The sequence below is a fragment of the Manis pentadactyla genome, chromosome 10 (assembly GCF_030020395.1).
Source record: "Manis pentadactyla isolate mManPen7 chromosome 10, mManPen7.hap1, whole genome shotgun sequence".
In the NCBI taxonomy this organism is placed as follows: Eukaryota; Metazoa; Chordata; class Mammalia; order Pholidota; family Manidae; genus Manis; species Manis pentadactyla.
In genome coordinates this window covers 82,272,670-82,294,822 of record NC_080028.1, presented here as the reverse complement: position 1 = coordinate 82,294,822, position 22,153 = coordinate 82,272,670, and the positions used below count along the sequence as shown (strand labels likewise).

Here is a 22,153-nt window from a genome sequence, read left to right as displayed (position 1 = left end):
ACAGGAACTCTAATTTTATCCACAATAAGAAATCCCGAAAAGGCTTGTGTGGATTTAGTCAACAGATCTTGGTTCAATGTTAATTGTGGCTAGCATTTGTTGAGCACCTACTATGTGCCAGTGATTTTTACAGGCATGATCTCATTACAACAGCCTAATATTCATCCCCTTTTTGTAGATACAGAATTGAGGCTCAGAGAGCTTAAGTAATCTGTTCAAAGCCCATAGCTCCTCAACCCCCAGATTTGCTTGATCCCAAGGTCAGTATCCTTGACTTTGTATTCTGCCCCCAGCCCAATCTTGAAGATTCTGGGTTGGCATTCTCTGTGAGGCATCCCTGCCTGGTAACCAGAACGGCTTTGTGTCTGGCATGGGATCTAGTTGGGTCACGCTGCTCAGGAGCTCAGGTGGGGACAGTCTGTGCTGGGAAGCCCGGTTTGTCCTACCCAACATTTGGCATCCTGTGTGGGCCATTTACTCTTCACCACCCTTCCTGCTGTTCCATGCCTCGAAAGGGAGCCCAGGTGACTGCAGCTTCATCCTGCCAGAAGCGCCCTTCCTGTTGGTTTAACTCTCAGGGGAAGCACAAATCCAGCAGTCTCTACACCCTGCGTTCCTCACGGGACACGGCTTCTGACTGGTCCTGCAATTCCAGGCCCTGCATGAGGCAACCCTTTCACAGGCCTGCAGCTCCCTGGCTGGGGGAAGCCCAGCAAACTGCAGCTACGACCGTTTGGGTCTCCTTCCTGGCGCTCCCTCCTGGGGGTGCCTGTTGGTCTACATCCAGAGCCTCTCTGGGTCTTGCGTAGGATGCCCCCTCCCGGCGGATTTTGTTGCCCCACGTCCTCAGTGGAAAGCCTCTTTCTCAGAGAGCGCCTTGTCTGGCAGGCGCCTTGCTTCCGGCTCGGGGTGCGGTCTCTTTCCCCGCAGAGCCGTCCTCTGGGCCTCTGTCCTTAGTGCTGCCACCACTTCTCTCCCGATCTCCCGCCCGCGCCCGGCGTGGGGCGCCCCCTCTCCCGGGGAGGTCGGGCGCCAGAACAGTGTCGCCGGCTGCCTGCAGGTGTCTCCCCACGGAGGGGCGCGCGTCCCTGCGCCGTGGCTGCTGTCAGGCGCCAGCGGCTCCTCGCCGAGGTGCACTCTCGCTCCGGGCTCCGGGCGCGCCGGAGCCGCTCCGCCGCCGCCGCCCGCCTCCCGTGCCCCCCGCGCGCCCCCAGCCCGGGGGGGCCATGGGCCCGCGCCGCGTCCGCCTCCGCCGATCGCAGGCGCCCGAGCCCCGGGGCGCGGCGAGCAGCGACCGCTGACGCGGGGCGCCGGCTGCCAACTTCGCGCGCGGAGCTCTCCGGCGGCGTGGTCCCGGCGGCGCGGGCGGCATGAAGACGAGCCGCCGCGGCCGAGCGCTCCTGGCTGTGGCCCTGAACCTGCTGGCGCTGCTCTTCGCCACCACCTCCTTCCTCACCACGCACTGGTGCCAGGGCACGCAGAGGGTGCCCAAGCCCGGCTGCGGCCAGGGCGGGCGCGCCAACTGCCCCAACTCAGGCGCCAACGCCACGGCCAACGGCACCGCCGCCCCCGCCGCCGCCGCCGCCGCCGGGAACGACCCCCCTGGCGGCGAGCTCTACAGCTGGGAGACGGGAGACGACCGCTTCCTCTTCAGGAATTTCCACACTGGCATCTGGTATTCGTGCGAGGAGGAGCTCAGCGGGCTCGGTGAGTGAGCCGCGGCGCCGGCGGGCTGGGCTCCGGCTCCCCCAGCTGCGCAGCCCCGAGTCCCGAACCCGCGCTCCCTGCTCCGGGCCGGACGAGGGGCCCGCGCTCCGCAGAGCTGGGCCGAACGTTTGGGGCCGGGGCGCGGTGGGCAAGTCCGGGGGGGTCGTGTTGGGCGTTAGGGACGCTCCGCCGTTTCACGGTTCGGGGCAGAGCTCCTTCCCCTTTCGAGCACCAGACGTCTTGGGGACATTGCCGCGCCCTGGGGAGGCGCGTCTCCCGGGCCCCCACTCTAGCTGCGGGTCCGAGGGGCTCGCGTTCCTTTTCGAGCCAGAACTCAGCTCCAGGCTCGCCCCCGCCCCCTCTTTCTTTCACGGGTCTCTCGATCCCTCCCAGCCACGCCGTCCCGCCTGGGGTGGGGGTGCAGAGACCGTTCTGAGCGGTGCCTCCTATCGCATGTCCACAGAGCCAGGAGCCTGGGATCATTCGCCTGCCCCTTTCCCCAACCCGTATTAAACCGCTCCCGGACGGGGCCTGAGAAGCATCGGAGTGGGGCAGGGGAAGTCGGGTGGGTCCTCAGCAGGGAGCCCTAGGTGTCCTGGCACCCTCCTCCAAGGGAGAGAATGGGGCAGGAGGGAGACTAGCAGTCGGGAAAGCGGGACAGCTCAGAATTGCGGGGGATGAGGTGAGGGGTGACTTTAAAACGCAGATCGAACTGCTTTGCCTCCACGCCTTTCTGTGGCCCCCGGAGGCAGGCAGTGAGGCTGCGCAGGGCTCAGAGGACAGCAGCCTGCCTGTGGTTGTGCCAGATGCCAGGGATGCTGGTCCACACCACCGGTTACCTTCGAGACCATGCTGCTCCAAGTCCAGGTGTGGGGAATCCTTTGAGTGAATTGACCTCTTTCCCCAAGGTTAAAACTCCATGCAAGCATAGCTGTTCAGTGTAGTCATGGAGCATGTGTGTGCTCGAACGCTGGGAGTGGCCAGCAACTGGTATTTGCCCTGAATGAGCCACTGACCTAACTGGTTGGCCTAAGAACAGAGGGAAGAAGTTTTAATATAAACTCAGAGAGGCTGCCCCCTCTGCCTGGAATCCCCTTCCCCACACCTTCCCTGGCCAGCTCTTCCACAGCTCCGGTGGTGCTTCTCCATCTGCCTTGCCAGGCAGCATCCTCTGGAGAGAAGACCTTCGGATCCCACTTTGGTGGCAGGGTTTCCCTGGCTTGTATCTCTTCACCTTTATCTCCCTCATCACACTTGGCACAGTGCACTGTTTCCTGGGGCTTACCTTCAGTCACCAGCTGCTTGTCCCCTATCCCCGCAGGTTGTCACTGTGAAGGCAGGGCTTGAGGTGCCTTGGTCACAGCTGCCCCAGCCTCTGGGTAGCATCTAGTGCATAGCAGGTCTTCAATACCTATTTGCAGGGCAGGTGTTGGATGAGGCCTTGGACAAACCAGAGGTTTCCTGGCGTGCAGCCTGATCTTTCTTACCTCTGGGGGGTGCCCCACAGAACTTTTCTGTGACCACCTGAGTGATGCTGGCTGTTTGCCAGAGACACTGGGTGTTTGAATAGGGTCCTGCCCTCACCAGCTTCATCCCTCAGACTTGCTTCTGGTGTGCACTCAGGGCTCTTATTTTTATTCTAGATGTAATTTAAAAAATTAACCTCAAAAGACATCTTAGCTAAAATTCCCTGCTTTCCACTCAGCCCAACCTTAACCTTGTCCATGGAGGCCTCATAATGCCTTATCCTAGGGAACATCTGTGCCCTTAGGCATAGAGGTCCCCACACATCACCTCCGCCTCTCACCAAGTTTCTTCTTGGGGAGAAAAGCAGGCGCCCTGTCCCTTCCTTTTCGCACACACTTGAATACAAGGCTGCATCTCTGGAGCAGAGTTCTCCCTGCGAGTGTCCTGGCCCTGGCTGTCCAGTTGAGCTTCTTAATTGCTGTCAGTCTCTCCTGGCCTCTCTCTGAAGGTCAAGGCCCCAACTCTTGCACTTATTTCCTTCTAGCTCATCTATGTGGCTCATCCAGGGCTTCACATAGGATGTTTGAGCCTGAGCATTTCAAAAAAATTATTAATTGAAAAACATTCAAAAACAATGTCAGCTTATTGAGTCCTTAATGTGCACCAGGCACGTTAGAACTTCTCACCTGCCAGATCTTGCCTGCTGGCCAACACCCTTGAGGCAGTTACTTGTTGGTGCCCACTTCTCAGATGAGGCTTGGAGTCTCAGTGAGGCTTTTGTCCAGGCCTCCCAGCTGTCAAGGGGCCCCAAATTGTCTCCTGGGGCAGGAAGGAATCAGGGTGAAGTGATTAGGGAAGAGACTGGTGCAGGTGGGGTCACAGGAGGGGGCAACTTGGGGGACTCAGCGTAAGACCCTCACCCCTAGTCCTCCTGTTAGTGCAAACATGGATGGTTAGTTTGTTGGGTAAATAAAAGAAACCCAGTTTTCCTTTTTGTCTTGATCACTGTTTCTGGGAGATTGCCCCTCCCAGAAAATCACAATTTTCCTCTGTGGGAGCTTGGAAAATAGTTATCAGCCTGTCAGTGGTGGTGAGAAATTTGGGAGGTCTGAGCCAGCTTGGATGGCTCCCCTGGCTGATCCACAGTGCCCAAATCCTGCCTCTCCAGGGCTGTGGTCCTGAAAGGGTGTCAGGAAGTACCTGGCCTCAAACTTTTGTTGCTATGACAACCTTTCTTCCGGGCTTTGTGACCATTTTTTAATTCATTTTTCACTTGAAGAGGAGAAAACATTCAACTCACCCCCCAACACAATCCTGCTCTCCATGCTCCCCACTCATCTGGCATCAAGGACGAACTTCCCTCCCTCCCGCTTCAAGAGAGGGAGGGCTTTCTTTCCTGCAGTGCATTTTAGGTTTACCCCAATGAAAATACCAACCACAAAATCCTAACCTCCATGAGAAGCAGCTGCTAAATGTTCCTTCCTCTCAAATGCCTGTTCGGTCATTTCTTTCTGTGCTCAGAAAAACCTCTCTCCACTTAGGGCAGCCACAGGGATATCTAATAAGCCCTTTTCCCACACTAAAAATCTACAGCATTCACAAAGAAAACTGCATCCTGTCCTAAACAGGCACAATGTCACCAGTCCCGGCACAAAGAAACCTTTTCTCCTTCTTCCAGGAAGGAGCATCATCCTCCTTCAACAAACAGAAAGGGAAGCGGGGCCTTGACACAGAATTACCCCAGCCCTTCCTGCAACTTGGCTTTCTCTTCTTGATCAGAGACCCAGGGGGTCCGGTGGGGCAGAGTGAAGGCCTGGAGGAGGAAGGGGGAAGGTCTCTGGGTGGGAACATGGGTGGCAGATGGGTACTTGTGCTAACTGGGGACACAGGTGATGTTGGACCTCATCCTGCGTGTGGGTGAGCCTGAGGAAACAGGTGACTGGAGAAGAAGGGTGGGGCGGCAGGGTCTAGGAGGTGAGGCTGGCTAGAGGAAAGTGGGACGAGGTGGCCAGGAAGAAGCAGGAGACAAGTCCTGGAGGCAGCAGCAGGACATTTGATGTTCTGAAATCAGTCCACTCTCTCGCCTTGGATGGATGGACAATGCCTATTCCTCTGACGGAGGATAGAAGGTTCTCAAGTTTCTTTTTAGCAGTGTGGTTTGGGCAAAAGCCTCAATTTGCTGTCCTGCAGAATGGGGACTGGAGCAGCCAGCACCTGTCCGAGGTGCAAGGGTTCAGTGCAATAGTGCAGGGAAAGTGCCGGGCCCTGCTGAGTGCATCTCACCACCTCCATGCTGCTGCCCTGTCTGAGCTACCCACGCCCCTGGGTTTGTGCAGTGGCCTCCCTGCTTCTGCATTGCTCCCCTAGTCTGCTCTCTGCCCAGCATCAGAGTAATCTCAGATGTTGGCTCTCCTTTGCGCAGCCCCCTCAGAGGGCCCCCACTCACTCAGAGTCAAAGTCCACATGGCCTACAGTTCCTGGCTCATGCTGCCTCTCTGAGCTCCTCTCCTTCTCCTTCTGCTACCCTGGTCCTCCGCACCAGGCATACTTGGCCTCTGGGCCTTTGCACTCTCCTTCCCTCTGCCTGGAATGCTCCTCCCCCAGACAGCCACAAGGCTATTTCTGGAAGCTTCTTTAAGTCAGTGTGGAGCTCTCTCTGAGCACCTGATTCAAAATTGATCTCCCCATGTTTCCTGCTTGATGTTCATCCAGCACTTGCCTCCATCGACACTGCCTCCATGTTACTTGTTTGTTTTGTGTACTACCCACCAGCTCCACAAAGGTGGGGAATGTGTTTACCTGTGTTCATTGCTCGGCACACTGGCACATAGTAGGTGCTCAGCAAATATTTGTGGGATGAAGGTCAGTGGTATGACTGCTGTTCTTCCCCAGGCTCTAAGTGTCTTCTCACACTGAGGGGAGGCAGGAGGCCAACCTAGGACCCTGCCCTTTCCACTGAGGCCCCCTCTACAGACCAAATGAGTGTGGGGCGGGGCTGTTCCTATGCAGGAGGAGAAAGCTCCCAGCTGCCCCCACTCCTTTCTTGCTTCCTCTTCTTTCCCACAGAAACCCCAGCTCTTCTGCCTGCTCCCTTGATTATGCTGTTATATTTTCATGAGTATGAAGATGCATGTGATGTCCCCAGCCAGGAAGCTCCTGAGCTTGGGGAGTTTTGCTGTAATATTAGACAGACTGTTGTAGGAGCGTCTGATGGGTGGGGATTCAGACTTTGAAAGGTGTGACTCTGAGCCCTTGAGTGTTACTTCTTGCATTCCCCTAACAGCCCTGTGAAGGAGGCGCCATGCTATGCCTGTTTTCCAGATGAGGAAGTCGAGGCACAGAGGGGGGAAGTGACTTGCCCAAGGTCATTCAGTTACCACGTGGCAGAGCAGGACTGTGCACCCAGGCAGAAGGCTCCAGAGCCTGGCTCTTGCCTGCTGTGCTGTGCTGCACCCCCACCAACCCAATTCATTCAGGCTCCCTGGACAGCACCAACAATCATGAGCCTGGGGTTTGAGTCCAGACTCTAACGCCAACTTGCTAAGTGACTTAGGGGAGTCACACTCCCTCTCTGGCCTTTTCTTTCCTTGTGTAAAATGAAGGATTTTTTTTCTTTTTGGTTTGGTCTGGGTGATGGCAGTGGAAGAGCACCCTATGGCCACAGGCTTTGGGGGCAGACTGTCCAGGCTCCAGTTCCCACACCACCACTCAACTGCTGTGTGGCCTCAGTTAGGGCCTGGCCCTCTCTGGGCCTCAGTTTCCTTGGCTGGGACACAGGGAAGATATCTGCCTCACAATAGCATTGTCAGGGTTAAAGCAGATAATGCAGTGCTCAGCTTGTACACAGCAAGCACTCAATAACAGCACTTGCTGTGATCTGACCCTGTGTCTGAGGCTGCTGATCCAAGGCCTGCAGGTCAAATCTCAACTGTCCATATGTTTTGTTTGGCCCTACAGTGTTTATGGTCTTTGAATAAATCGCCAACATTTGAAAATTGAGACACTTCACAGAAATGTCTGGATTTATGGCTTTTCTCAAAAAGCTGGCAGATCTGTCAGTACTGGGCCCCGGTGCCTAGGGGAGTGGCAGCTGCCCCTCTGGGAGTCCACAGTCCATTCCACACATCCTCACTGTTGACAGGACTTGCTCAGGCCCCAAGCCCCGGAGGCCTCAGCACATCTCCTTCTGACATCCCACTTCTCATCTGCTGGCGAATCCTGCCAGCTCTTCATTCAGATCCTGCCCCAGCCAACCTCATCCTACCAGCTCTGCCCCCGTACGCCTTCCTGGACTAGGGCAGTAGCTTCTCACTGGGCTCCCTGCTCCTGCCCTCGGCCCCGGGGTCAGTTTTCCAGTCAGCAGTCAGAGGAGTCCTGTGAAATATGAGTCAGGTCACTCCCCTCCTCTGCTCAGGGCCTTCTTGTGTCTTCCATCTCACTCAGAGCCTCAGCCAAACACCTGCGATGCCTACGGCCCATGGTGATGTACCTCTGCAACCTCCTCTGTCTCTACCCCCACATCCCCCACCCCCCAGCCTCCCTGCTGGTCCTTGAAGAGGTCATGACACCCTTGCCTCAGGGCCTTTGTATTTGCTGTTCCCTCTGTCTGGGAGCTCTCCTCCCTGACGTATGCTAGGCTCCGTCCCCATCTTCTTGGACATGTGTCTGCTCAGATGTCCTCTTCCCAGTGAGGCCTTCCTGGACTGTGCTGCCCCCCAGCTCTTCCCCCTTGCACTTATTCCCTGGTCACTCTAATCATGGTCTTACCCACTACATACACACTTATTTATCATCTTTACGTTCTCCTCTGCTTAGATGCCTCCATGGAGGCAGGACTTGGTTCATTTCACATAATGCCACATCCCGGAACCTCGACCAGCTGGCACTTAGAAAGGGCTCAGTAACTCTGTGTGGGATGTGCTTGGGCTTCTAGGAACTCCTCAGGACGTCTGTGTGCACTGAGAGGCTCGGGCTCTGCAGTCTGAGCCTGTCATTCCCCGGACTTGTCCGACTTTCTTCCTCCCTCCTCCCTCCCCTGTTCTGCTCCTGAGAATAGGTGCCCAGTGGGACGCTGGGAAGAGCTGAAGGGGTTCACTGTGGTCACCGCCTATTTAAATTCTGGGCTGCAAGACTCAGAACCATCTTGTGGAGATGCAGCTGTCTTGGGCCTCTGTGCTGCCTGTGGGACTGTGCTGGGTAAGCTCTTTTGGTCTCAAGCGACAGAAGCTGATTCTAGCCCAAATAAGAATGAAGGGGACTTTATTAGAAGGAGGATGCTGCCCACTGAGTCTTGGCAAAGAAGAAATCACCAGGCTTTGCAGGTAAGATCCAGGACCACATGGGCTCCTGGAGGCCAGATCTGATGGGTGCTCCCTTAGGTCCAACCACCAACTAAAATCCTCCAGGGTCCAGAACTGTGAGAGTGGTGCAGACTGTGGGGAACTGGGAACATCTGCCATATCTGAAGGAGCAGCAGCTGCTCAGCTCCTGAAGACCATTATCATTGCTAGGTGTGGCTTTGTGAGGCCATGTTGTCCATTTTGTCAAAACTCTAGGTTTTTGTATGAAATCTCTAGATTGCTAAAACTTGGCAACTAATTCAATTAAAAATAAGAAGCCTACTCTACAGGCTAAAAGCAAACACTTATGAGGGGTAAGCATACCCTTGTCCTGCCAGTTTGCATTTCTAGGCCAAAGCTCTGCTGGTAACGCAGTTTGATTCCCAGCCCCTGATTTCTATGCCTATTGATTCAGGTCCTGAGAGAGAATCTGATTAATGGCATGGTGCAGGTGGCCATGGCTGGTCAGTCTGCTCGGTTCTGGGCATGGGAGTGTAGGTCACACCATCCAGTCCTGCAGGTAGTGTGGAGCAGAACTTGGAGCTGGGGGAAGGGACTGAAGCTTGCGTGGACATTGCCAAAGGAGTCAGCCTGGTGGCCAGGACTCCAGGATTCACCATCAGCAAGAGAAACTCAGATAAAATGGCCCTAAGCAAAAAAGGGATTTATGGACTCTCCTAGTAGAAAGTGTCATAGTAGAGCCTGGGGTTGTGGTGTGGCTGGGAATTTGTCCCTCCAGCTGTGGCTCTGCCTTCCTTGGGGTCAGTTTCTTTCTCAGAGAATCCACTGATTCTCTCTCTGTGGCTGTCCCTGATAGCTTTGAGCTTCCTTTTTGTCCTTCCTGTAACTTCAGTGGAAAAGAGAGAGCCTCTCCCCCAAGGTTCAAACAAAATTCCCAGAACTGGGTCTCAGAGGACCCACTTGGGTTATGTCCCCACCCCTGAACCAATCAGTGTGGCCAAAGGGGGTGGGATGTGCTGATTGGCCAGGCCTTGGTGACTGTGCCCCGCTGAGACAGGAGATGAGGACAGCTCCATCTGAACCATGTGGCGGGATAGTGAAAGGGGAGCATACCAGTTAGCTCGTGCTGCAGGACTACTGTGTAACAGCAATAGCAAAACCTCAGTGGCATAAAGCTGCACATATTTACTCAGTGCAATGTTCTGTGGGTCAACAGTTTAGGTTGGGCTGGGCTGGGCTCACTCACATGTCAGTGGTCTCTGGCTCTTGGCTGGAGCGATGGAGGCAACTGACTAGCCCCAGGCATGTGCTTTCAGTGATGTCAGATGTCAGTGATGTCAGAGAAGCCAAATTGTGCAAGTTCTTTTCAAGCCTCTGTTTACATCACATTTGCTTACATCCCATTGGCTAAAGCAAGTCACATGGCTGAGCCCAGAGCCAGGGTTGGGGGCACTGCAGAGTTATAATGGCCAAGGGCATGGATACAGGGAGGGGTGAAGAAGTGGGGCCATTAAAGCAATCACTGTATCAATGGGGTTCCTCAAAATCAGGGGTTGGTCCTAGTAAAAGGGGCAATAGATTCTTGTCAGGTAAGAACAGATGCTTCCTACTTACACAAAGATACATCTGGGAACCAGCAGAGTTTGCGGCCATGCCCTGCATCCCCAGCCTAGTTTCTTTTAGCCAGGATGCTACAGTTGTATTTGAATTCAGAGATTCTTAATTGTTTGGTATGATGGGACTCTATGATGCCGGGATGAAACTATGTGCCTCCATCCTAGAGGATGCCTCCCCCTAAACACAACTTAGCCTACAATTTCCTGAGGCCAGTCAACTGGAGACCACACCAGGTTGACAGTCCTGACCCACCAGTGTTTCCCGAACTTGGCATGCTCCAGAATCATCTAGAGAACCTGTTTCCCAGGGTCTTGCCCTTGAACCTTCTTCTTGGTGGGTCTGGGGTGAGGCCCAGGAATCCGTATTTCTAACGAGCCCTCTAAACCAGGGGCTTCTAAAGCACAGGGGAATGGACACCAGTGTTCTGGGAATGAGGCAGTGGCAGGCCAGGAGCTGGCTTCTGCAGAGTGTGGGGCAGAGTGGCCTGGCCAGGGCCCTAAACCACTAGCCCACTTCTGCCTGCTGCTTTCTCCTCTTCGGGGACCACCTTACACTCGCTCTGCCCTGCCTCACTGGCATCCCTGCACTTCTGGCCACACCAAGCTTATTTCCAGCTTCCACTGTCTGCTCCTCCTGGTGCCTCACCCAGAATTCCCTTCCTTTGTGTATGAAAAACTGAGCTTCAGGTTTCTGCTCAGCTGTCTGCAGACCTTCCCCAACCCCCAGCCCTCACTGTTATTTCCTTCCAAGCTTTCTTGTCTTCACCACCTGCAGGGAAATGACCTTGATTGTTTATTTCCATGTGCATTTATGATTTGTATCTCTCATCCTCAAGTGAGCACCTCAGAGCCAATCAAAGACTGTGCTCAGCTTCTCACTGTGGTATCCCAGGACCAGAGCATGGTGGCCCTTAGGAAGTGGCCGAGAGCTTGGATCAGAGAGCCAGTGCCCAGTGTCTCACTGTCCTGGGGTGTCTGGTCATTCCACAGAATGTGCACATTACCTTAGAAATGCTCACAATAAAATTAACCGTTGAGGGCTGCCAGGAGGGCCAGGTTGTGTGTGTGTGTGTGTGTGTGTGTGTGTGTGTATGGGAGGGAGAAGGTGGTGGGGCAGGATCAGATGGCCTCCCCGCTCAGTGGAGTGTGCATGGCTCACCAGGACCTGGTCAGAGGCTGGGGTTGGGGCCCCTCAGTAAACTCCAAATGGAGGCCTGGAGAGGCTCCATGGATCCTGAGGAAGATGTGTTCTGGGTGGGGATGCTGGTGGAGATGGTGGTTTAGAGCAGGCAGGAGGTTTTCCTCTTCTGAATCTGCGGAGGAAAGGTGGTCCCCAGTTGCCTCATCTGAACAGTGGGGTAATAGTGGCTCTGAGCTCTTGGACTGGCTCCTTCCTGTGTTCCTGGTTGACATCTACTCCAGCTGGAAGGCCAGAATCTCTGTCTCAAGACAGTCTATTGGGTCCAAAATGAATACAGCAGAGCTGAGCCCTGCCACTGGATTCTAGTTGGGTGGTGATGTCGGCGAGGAGTGGAAGGGCACCCGGCCTCCAACTGCCCGAGCTGTTCGGATCACTTGGTCACAGGGTGTGGGGTCCTCTCCCAGGGGCTGCCTCTTCCCTGCTGGTGGGGCCCAGAGTTCCAGAGATCTGGAGCCTGGAGTGGGGGGAGTGGCTGTGGGGCCTTGCCCTGTGTCCCAGCTTCCCAGGGGGTAGGTCAGGGGTGACAACTATGATGGTGAGCAGAGAAAGAGGCACAGAGATATTGCGAAGGGTGAGACCCAGGAGGGGGAGATACCCCCAGAATCTGAGAGGGACCCAGGGAAAGGCAGAGATCAGTCAGAGGAGCCAGAAAGAGAGTTAGTGAGGAAGGGTGAGAGACAGAGGGACAGAGAGACCGAGGAACACAGAGGGAGAGAGACACAAACATAGGAACACACACAGAGATAGAGATACACAGAGACACAGAGACACCAAGAGAAAGGGAGAGATACAGAGGGACAGACACACAGGGAGAGACAGAGGAACAGACACACAGGAGAGATGGGCCAAGGAGCTGGGAGGAGAGGTGGTGAGGGGACCTAGCCAGGGGGAGGCAGAAACGAGCATTTCTGGCCCTTTCTCTGCTCTTTTCTGGGAATGGCTTTTCTGCTCTGCAGGGTCAGGCTCCTCCAGTCCTCGGCCTATGGCGACAGGCAGGTGGGGTGGGCAGGACAGCCCGCCAGACCCTCCCTCAGATCTCTGGGCTGCCTCTTCCCACCCTCTTGGTTGGGTTTGGTTTTGGGGGGCTTATCACAGCTCACAAGTCCCTCTCCAAACTGTCCCAAGTTATTTTTATTAGCCATTTGCAATCCAGGAAACTCAGGATGTGGGAGGCAGCTCCTCAACAAGCCGACTGGGTAGGTGTCACTGTGGCCTCTGGGCACACTGAGCAACCTCTGCTCCTCTCTGTCCATGTCTGTTTGTATTTCATTTCCTTCTCTCTGGTCCTCTTTCCACCCTGATTTTTCTATGGAGGGGCCAGTTTTGGAAGGGAGTGGGGCTCTAATCCTTGTTCCTGTCTGTCTCCCTGACACTCTGTCCTGCCAGCCTTATCCCAGGCCACCCCCTGTGCCTGATAGATCTGGGTGGCAGTTCTGGGGGAAGCACAGAGGGAGGGAGACCGTCCCCAGGACATGGTTGCGTGGGGTCAACACATGTCTCTGCTCAGTTGACATGTCCACATAGAGGTCTAAAGGGAAGGAACCAGCCCCAAAGCAGCCACTGCTCTTTTGTCCTCACCAGCTGGGATGCCCTGCGTGCTGCTGCCCTGACCATCTGCAGGTCGGGGAGGGTTCAGACAACCACAGGGCTCTGTTCCATGCTGTCTGCATTGGAACCCAGGTGACAGAGGCTCGTCTCTGAGCGTCCATGGCTGCTGAGACCGGAAAGGCGGATGAGCTTCTGCCTGGAAGTGGCACATGCATATGGACTGCGTTTTGTTGGCCAAAGCAAATCCCGTGGTTACATCTAAACTCCTCAGGGACCAGGGAATTGCATTCTCACATTGTGTTCAGAACGCAGAGAGCTGGGCAGACTGGTGACTACACGAATGGCTGCCACACCCGCCTGCCCTCTCAGCCTGTCTCAACAAAGCACAAAGGACAAGGCCATCTTTCCAATATCTTGGACAAAACCTTGGAGTTATTTTGAACTCTTCTCTCTCTCTCTCTCTCACACACACAAACACACCCAACATTCAATCCTTGAGCAAATCCTATTTGCTCCCTTTAAGAACACATCCAGAGTCCAACCATTTCTCACCCTCTCCTCTGCCACCCTGGTCTGAGCCAGTACCATCTCCTGCCTGGATGACTCCTGAACACCCCTCACTGGTCTTCCTGCATCCACATGTCCCTCCAGTCTGCTAAGGGATCCAACTGCATATCAGATAACATCCCTGCAGTGGCTCCCGTCTCACTTGGGTGAAGCCAAAGCCCTCCCTGTGGCTACAAGACCTGCTATAACCTGGACAGTCAGCCATCTGCCTCACCTCCCACTACACTCTTCCTGTGCTTCAGCCCCACTGTCCTCTGGGCTTTGCACAAACACCTGGGCACATTCCTGCCTCAGGACCTTTGTACTTGCCATTTCCCCAGTCTGGACACTTTTTTCCTGATTTCCACTCCCTCACTTTAATAAAATGTCCCCTGTTGTGTGTGCTCTTCCCTGGTCACCTTATTATTATTTTTTTATTGAATTAGGATTATTGTTTTGTAGATAAAACCAAAATGAAACAAAATCTTTTTAATTCAGAATTTACAGTCATTTCAACTTTAACCTAAACACTTTCAGTGTTTAGCAGTAAGATGGGTTTGGGGTATTCAGTGTTGAGTTTTGGTCCCTATCCCTGGTCACCCTATTTAAGATTTTGACCCCTGCCCTGGCATACTGTCTTCCACCACTCAGCTTAATTTTTTTTTCATAACACTTTTGCCCCCTGATATTCTCTCAGCCACTGGATCCACCTCAGTGCTCTAGTGATGTGCAGCCCATGATCTGAGAGTCACTTGTCTGCTTTGACTTTTGTTTTAGGGACAACGACATTCAGGCCTCTGCAGGGAAAGGACCTCTTTGAAACCATGGTCTGTTCACTTGCAGAGCCAGCGCTGGAACCTAGTCTGCACCTCCTCAGCCCTGGCTTCTAGGTGCTGGTTCTTGATTATCCCTTAAGGACCTGTAAGACCCTGAAATTCAGTTCCATGACTTTTGCTCTGTCAGAAGAACAGTTATTTGAAAATGGCACTTCCTTGCCTCCCACCTCCCGAAAAGCCACATTTCCTGGGACACTTGAACAGTTGGAATTACTCTAAAAGGAGGCTTTCAAATTCTCATCCATGCTTTCATTCCTTTTCATGAGTGCTTACTATATGCTGGGTTTTGTCTAGGTATGGGGATTATAGCAGGAAACAAGACAGATGAAGTTTTTGATCTCATGGAGTTTATTTTCTAGAGCAGGGAGACAACAAGAGGTTGTTTATACATTTGTGCATTTAACCTGGACTTATTCAGCCCCTTCTAAAGTCACTGTGAATCCAACAGTGGACAAAATAAGCAAAGGCTTTGTTTTCATGGAGCTGACATTTTAGAGAGGACAGAAAATGAGAGTGGGTTTACTGGTGGTGGTCATGGTTCATGCAGCAAAAGATGCAGGCCGGAATGGCTTTGGGATTCAGGGATCAGGGAATCAACTGGATTCCCTGAAGGATGAAGGCTGCTGGCTGCTTCCACATGCATTCTTGATTGCATAAGCCAGTCATATCTCTGTGACTTTCCAAGCCTGCTTTTCATTTCCCCTCTCACAGCGATGGAGTACAGTTTTTTGAGACCCATCTTTCCATACATGAATTTTCACCTTCCAACCACTTTGTTCTGGACCTTCTAGTATTTTTCAGGATAGTTATTTCCATTTTGAAAGATTTATCCTCCTTTGTATAAGAAATTATTTGGAGGGATTTTCTGGAAGCTGTCTTGTCTTCTTTGGTCTTCATTCATTTGTTCATTCATTCACTCAACACATTTACTGAGCACTTACTCTGCTCAACACCAGGAATACTTGGTAAACTTGATGAATGTAGTCCCTGCTTGCAAGGAACTCATATTCCAGTGGAGAGAGAAAAAATGTTTAAAAAAATAGATAAATACAAAATTTCATGTAGATATAAGTGCTATGACACAGGGTTAAGAGACAGCATGGTAGTGGAGTTTTTGACAGGGTGTCGAGAAACTTCTTTGAAGGAGTGACACTTGAACTGAGACCCAAATGACCAGATGGAGGCAGCCACACATATTTTAGGGGCAGGGAAGATTCTAGGAAGAACATGTTGATCCTTGGTGAGAGTTCAGTTGAATTTTCTACTTCTTGAATTAATTTTTAGTGAGTTGTGCTTTCTCGGAAAATTATTTCTTCATCAAGAGTTTTGAACTTATTCATAAAATTTAGCAGAGTATTTTCTTATGTATTTAATAGAAAAAGTCTTTCATTAGTTTCCTTTTTGCACTCCTAATCCTGTATATTTGTGTTTTTTTTCTCTCTCTTTGATTCTACTTGCTCAGGTCTGCTGGGGGTGAAATGGGCCCTGGTGAAAATTTTCAGGCCCATCAGAAAGAGCAGACTGGCTTGAAATCTTTACATGGGATTTGTACTGAAATGCCACATCTGTAGGTTGGATGACCTGATAATTTGTCCCAGTTTCCTCACTTTTTTTCAGTCGAGGTCTTGCCAGCTTTGTTGTTGTATTGCTATTCCACTCCCATTTCTTTTTTAAGAATCAGTTATTTTGTATTTATCAATTCTGTTTATCAATATGGCCTTGCTTTCTTTTGGCTTACTTTTGCTTGTTTTGTTATAGTTTTTAAGTATTTGGGTTGAAAAGTTTGTTTCTAGAGTTAAAAAAAGATGCACTTAATGCTATGAGTTTGCCTCTGAGCCCCACTTTGGCCATACTTTGTGAGTTTCAAAATGCAGTGCCTTCTTTGAAATGATTTTCTAAAAAATTCTGAAATTTTTGTTTCTAACAATTCTGAAATTTCAGTTTTGTTTTGTTATTGGTCCAAGATAATTTAATAGGGCATTAAAAATTTTCCCTACTGTTTTCTTATTTTATTAAATTTGTGTCATTAATTTGTGTCATATAATTCAGTTTTACTGAATGATAGAGAAAGTGGCCTATGAAATTTCTGCTTCATAATTATTTTTGGCAAAACACAGGCATATTCCTGTGTGTAGGGTAAAGCAGCTCTATAGATAGTATTATTCAAGGACTATCTTGTTATTTACTTCTTTTTGCTTTCTTGATCTGCCAAAAGCTGGATGGGGTAGGTCAAAGTATTTCCCTTCAATAGAATTCTTTCCATTTTTTACTTGTGCTTCTGATAGTTTTATTTTTATAAAGTTTTTTCCTATGTTATTCATTACAAAAAGATTCATGACAGTTATATTTTCACTGTAGAACTGTGGATTTTATCTTTTGTCAAGATAAAATGACTGTTTTCCCCATTTTACTTTGAATTCTATTTTTTAATATTTTAATATTGCTATCCAAGCTTTCATTTTTTGTGTGTCCCTTTGATATATCTCTTCCTTGCCTTTCTATGTCTTTTTGTTGCATGCATATCTGGAACGAACAATATAGTCAGAATCTGTCTGTTGGTACAGATTGAGTGTTTTAACCAAATAATGTTTGATCTCACTTCCATTTTTTTTGTTGAATGCTTTCAATTCTTTATTCCTTTTTCTTTAAATATTTTGTTTGTTTTTGTCTTTTACTATATGGATTAGATTTTGTTTCTTTTTTCACTACTAATATTTTAAAAAGTATACACCCTACTTTTAATTCTGTTTTTAAATCTAATTTTAATTCTCATTAGAGAAATAGAATTATTTCTGTTAGAAGTAATTAGAAATAGTTAAAATACTAGAAATAAAATTATTTCTCTAAAAGCTATACAGAGCAATAAAAAATGAAGTGTATTTTTAAAAATTCAGTTTTTTACTTATATATGTGACAAGAATTGCAACTTGATCATTTGATTAACTAGTTTCAGTGCTAATTGTAAGTCCCTTTGGTTCATGTTCCCTCCATTTTTGTTCATATCTTGGTTGGATTTGAATGCTAGATATGATGGTGCATGTGCTGGCCACCAGTTTTGTGCCAGATCCCATGCTAGATACTGGGATGCAATCATGAAGAGGACAACTAGGTGGGTTCCTGCTCTCATGGAGCTTCTAGTGTGTGTGTGTGTACACACCCATGTGAACTCATGTGTGGATGTGTGTCTATGTGAATAATACACAAGGAAGCAAACCCATCCCCTTCTGAGGAGGGACATCTAAATGAGACTTGAAGAGAGAGGGAATGGGCCATGGGCAGGTAGAGAAACAGCACATGCAAAGGCTCTGCATAGGGACAGGGTTTGGTGAGTGGGAAGAGTGGGGAGAAGGCGGATGTGGCTAGAGTTTAGTGAGAGTGGTGTGGGATGAAGTGGGAGAGGGAGCAGAGATAAGATCAGGGCTTTGTAGATGTGGAGGAGTGGACTTTATCCTCAATGCACTTGATCTTATGTCTTAACTCTTGTTTACTTAAAAGTAGCTTTCCATGGCCTTTGGATATGAAAGACAGCAGGGCTGGGTATAGAATCCATGGGTTTAAACCTTTCCCCTCCACATCCTTTGGGCATCACTCCATGTTTTCTGGCATCTAGTGTTGAGAAGAGATGTCTAAAAGTCAGCCTAATTTTTCATTTTAGCCAATTTTTTCCCCATTGAGTTCTTGTATGATTCTCCCTACTGATTAAAAATCAGTGTTGATTTTTAAATTGGCTGAGTACCTCTTGAGATCAGCTTAGGGAAGCTTAATTGTATTATAGTTTCAATTATTTGCACTATTCCATTTGTTCCAAGCTTTTCTTCAAGAACATTGATTACTTAAGGGATTATTTTCTGTTCTCTGGCCTCTATGTCTATTATTTTCTCTCATAGTTTTAATGTCCTTTTTGTCTTACTCTTTTGGAATTTATCCTGCTTGGTTTTCTCTGAGCTTCCTGGATCTGTGGTTTGGTGTCTGACTTTAATTTGGATTATTCTCAGTTATTATTATTTCAAATATTTCTTCTGCTCCTCTCTTTCTTCTCCTGGTATCCCCAATACACATATGTTACAACTTTATAGTTGTCCTAGAGTCCTTGATATTCTGTTCTGTCTGTTTTTCCCTATCTTTTTTCTTCTTTGCTTTTCAGTTTTAGAGATTTCTGGTATATGTGGAGGCTACCACATAAACCAAAATATCCTTGAGATATCCTAAAGCTCAGAGATTTTTTTCCTCATCCATGTCTAGTATACTAATCAGCTCAGCAAAGGCATTCTTCATTTCTGTTACAGTGTTTTTGATCTCTAGCATTTCTTTTGTTTCTTTTTTCTTAGAATTACATTTCTTTTACATTGCCCATCTTTTCTTGCACACTGTCTACTTTATCCATTAGAGATCTTAGCATATTACATCATAGTTGTTTTCAATTCCTGGTCTGATAGTTCCAATGTCCCATCTGTTTCTGAGTCTTGTTCTGACACTTGCTGTGTATCTTCAAACTGTATTTTTTTATCTTTTAGTATGTCTTGTAATTTTTTCTTGATAGCTGTACGTAAGGTACTGGGTCAAAGGAACTGCTGTAAACAGACATTTAGTGAGGTGGTGGTGAGGTATGGAAGGATACAAATCTTCCCTGGTCCTATGGTTAGGTCTCAGTCTTTTAGAGAGCCTGTGCCTCTGAGCTGTTGAACGTCTCCTACGTTAGATGGCACAGGATGCTAGAGGGTGCTGGAGTTGGGTATTTCCCTTCCCCTAAGTGAGTTAGGCTCTGATGATGCCCGAGCAGGTTAGGCTCTGGTTAACTAGTCCTCCCTTGAGGATAGCCTTGTTAAGAAGAACAAAATGCTTTGGTGTATTTAGAAATAGTTCCTTTTCCCCTCTTGCTGCTGGAATCGTGGGAGGATTTTTCTCTGATATGTACTCTGAGAACCTGGTGGAGCTCCTAGAGGTAAAACTCACCAAAGTGCAAGGACCCCAGTGACTGGCTTCCCTGGAGTTTTCACCCGTCAGACCTCCACACTGAGCCTCCAGTAATTTGTCAGTTGCAGTTCAGGATTCCTACGCACTAGTTCCCAAAGTGGTTTCTCCTGTGGTACATTGTGATTCTCTGTATCCATACGTTTCTCCAATTTTGGAGGCAGCAGTTTGCCTTATGACCTCCCTTGTCTTGGGGACTGAAGAAGAGTTGTTGATATTTCAGTTTGTTCAGCTTCTTACTTGTTGTTAGCACAGATTGGTGACTTCCAAGCTTCTTATATGCTAGACTGGAAACTGGAAGTCCTGTCTTGTCTCATTCTTTTGCATTCCAAAATAGTTTAGAAAGTTTGTTCTCCAGTTTTTGGGATCTCTGAATGGTTAAGAGAGATTACCCCAACCACCCCCACCCCCAACCCAATCCTTCATACTTTTCTACTGTAGTGATTAAGGTGAGACTGTGCTGGACTAGCTCTATGGGTGCCTTGCTGAGGCTGCTCAGTCTCCTCACTTTCTCTCCTCTGTGCCCCAGCCCAACTCTGCTTGGCCCTCAAAGGCTGGGAAATGTGGTGTCTTCATCAAAGCTCAAGGAAGCTCAAGGCCCTAGTTTCAGTTTCAGCTCAGAGGAGCAGGGACTCAAAAGAAAGAAAAACTCTTTGCCCCTTGAATTGTGCCTCATTATGCTCCTGACTTATGTCAAAGCATCTCACCTTTGGCAGTGGCTTAAGTTTCTAGAGCTTAGTGTCACTAACACTCTGCACTGTGGATTCAATTTTCTGTAGGGTTGAATCTGCTTTTTACTGACTCTGATGTGTATTTTAATTCTCTTTCATCATCTTCAGCCCCTTTACAGTCCTTCCTCTCCTTGCTTGGCTCCTTTTTCACCCAGACTCCCTTCCTGGCAGCTCTCCTTAACAAAATCTTATTTTTTAATCTGCCAAGTCTTGGTTATAGAGTTTATATACTCTCTTAGGAACACATAAATGCTTTCATGCATTAGCTTATGCTTCCTTTAGTAAGTACATTTCAAAGAGGTTCTCCTATTCTGTACCTTGAGTATGTCTTTCCCCTTTTTAGGTTATAGACTTACCCTGAGTGCCCTATTTGTGCTTATGCTCCCTATGTTTCCTCATCTTTGGGTATGCAAAAGGCTCTCTGGACCTAGTAGTTACTCATAAATAGGATGGGTGAGTGCTCCTCGGTCCTTCTCACTTTTCACCTGGCTGCTGTTAGATTGCTCCTCACATATCTTGAGTGGTCCTGATGGTTGGCATTTATACCATGAAGCTGGTTCCTGATATTTTAGGATTTATTTACATTTTGTAGCTCTGTTAGATAGAGGTAGTGTCTTCTTTGCCCACCTCTTGGTGGTTGGAGTATGGAAAAGGAATGACTTCCATGTTGCAGGAAATACTCTGTAGTTCCCTTCTTATTAGAAATGGTTGCTGTAAAACTACAATTCCCAAGGTGTGCCATTCCTACATTTCTTTTCATCTTTGCCCAGTTTTACTTTGCAACTCGATGCAATGCACTGTTGCCCATTCACTTAGGCTGTTAGCCATGTGCCCTCACTGGGAATCACAGATGCAGGAGGGATGGAAGCTGGAGGGTGAACAGTCCTGGTATCTGCAGAAGGAGGCTCACAAGCTGCAGAGGGTGGGCACTGCATCTATCAGACCCAGTGATGTCACTGACTGAGGGTGGTGAACCCCTTCAGCCTTCCTTCTTGATTGCAAAGTTAAGTTGATTAAGAAGGAAATTCCTTCTTGGTCTAACAGAGATCATTGACAGTGGGCCTAGTTTCTAGTTCCCATGTAGCATTACACTGCTTTGTGTTATTTTGATTGAAAGGTGAATGAGGGGAGCAAATCTCACATCTCTGGTCTTCCACCAGTCTTAACCCAGAACCCCAACATCCTTTTTTTTTGAGAGGGCATCTCTCATATTTATTGATCAAATGGTTGTTAACAACAATAAAATTCTGTATAGGGGACTCAATGCACAATCATTAATCAACCCCAAGCCTAATTCTCAACAGTCTCCAATCTTCTGAAGCATAACTAACAAGTTCTTACATAGTGAATAAGTTCTTACATAGTGAATAAGTTCTTACATGGTGAACAGTGCAAGGGCAGTCTTATCACAGAAACTTTCAGTTTTGATCAAGCATCATGAACTATAAATAATCAAGTCAGATATGATTATTCATTTGATTTTTATACTTGATTTATATGTGAATCCCACAGTTCTCCCTTATTATGATTATTATTATTTTTAATAAAATGCTGAAGTGGTAGGTAGATGCAAGATAAAGGTAGAAAACATAATTTAGTGCTGTAAGAGGGCAAATGTAGATGATCAGGTCTGTGCCTATATACTAAGTATTAATCCAAGCTAGACAAGGGCAACAAAACATCCACGGATGCAGAAGATTTCTCTCAAAACAGGGGGGGTGAGGTTCTAAGCCTCACCTCTGTTGATCCCCAATTTCTTACCTGATGGCCCCCCTGTGACTGTGCCTGTCTTAGATTGTTCCTCCCTTGAGGAATCTTACCTGTCTCTGGCTAACCAGTCATCTTCCGGGGCCATACAGGGAAATGTAAAGTTGGTAAGTGAGAGAGAAACAATATTCTTTGAAAAGGTTAGCTTTTTACTCCTTTGCAGATTTATGCCCTGTGGCTTCTATGCCCAGCATTCGTCTTGAGGTATCTTTACCACTTGGAAGAATTATGATACTCGGTAATTTTCGATATGAGGCACGAATTCTATTTAAGGGTTGTAATTAGGAAGGAAGAAGAAAAGCTATAGAAGTAGCAGACGGAAGAAAACATGGGAAGATTGATTATTTCTTTGACATATCTTCTTGTAGAGTAACTTAAGCATGTATAGGTTTTAAACTACTAATTAAATTGTGCACACACATTAACATAATAGGAATACAGTTACGTAACCAAAGCATACCTG

At 48.9% G+C, this 22,153-nt stretch overlaps 1 protein-coding gene across 11 annotated transcripts in view; it reads left to right on the top strand.

The window, feature by feature from the left end:
* The first annotated feature begins 468 nt into the window (after nt 1-468).
* GSG1L (GSG1 like) overlaps nt 469-22,153 on the top strand; it is a 225,638-nt gene continuing 203,953 nt past the window's right edge. For 3 of the 11 annotated variants that reach the window (XM_057487079.1, XM_057487081.1, XM_057487077.1), the window contains exon 1: nt 488-1,707. In XM_057487079.1, the coding sequence (XP_057343062.1) occupies nt 1,371-1,707 (337 nt within the window). In that variant the 5' untranslated portion in view covers nt 488-1,370. Of the gene's footprint in view, nt 1,708-22,153 lie in introns of all 11 variants that reach the window. The other 8 variants (XR_008992155.1, XR_008992156.1, XR_008992154.1 and 5 more) reach the window with 7 other exon arrangements.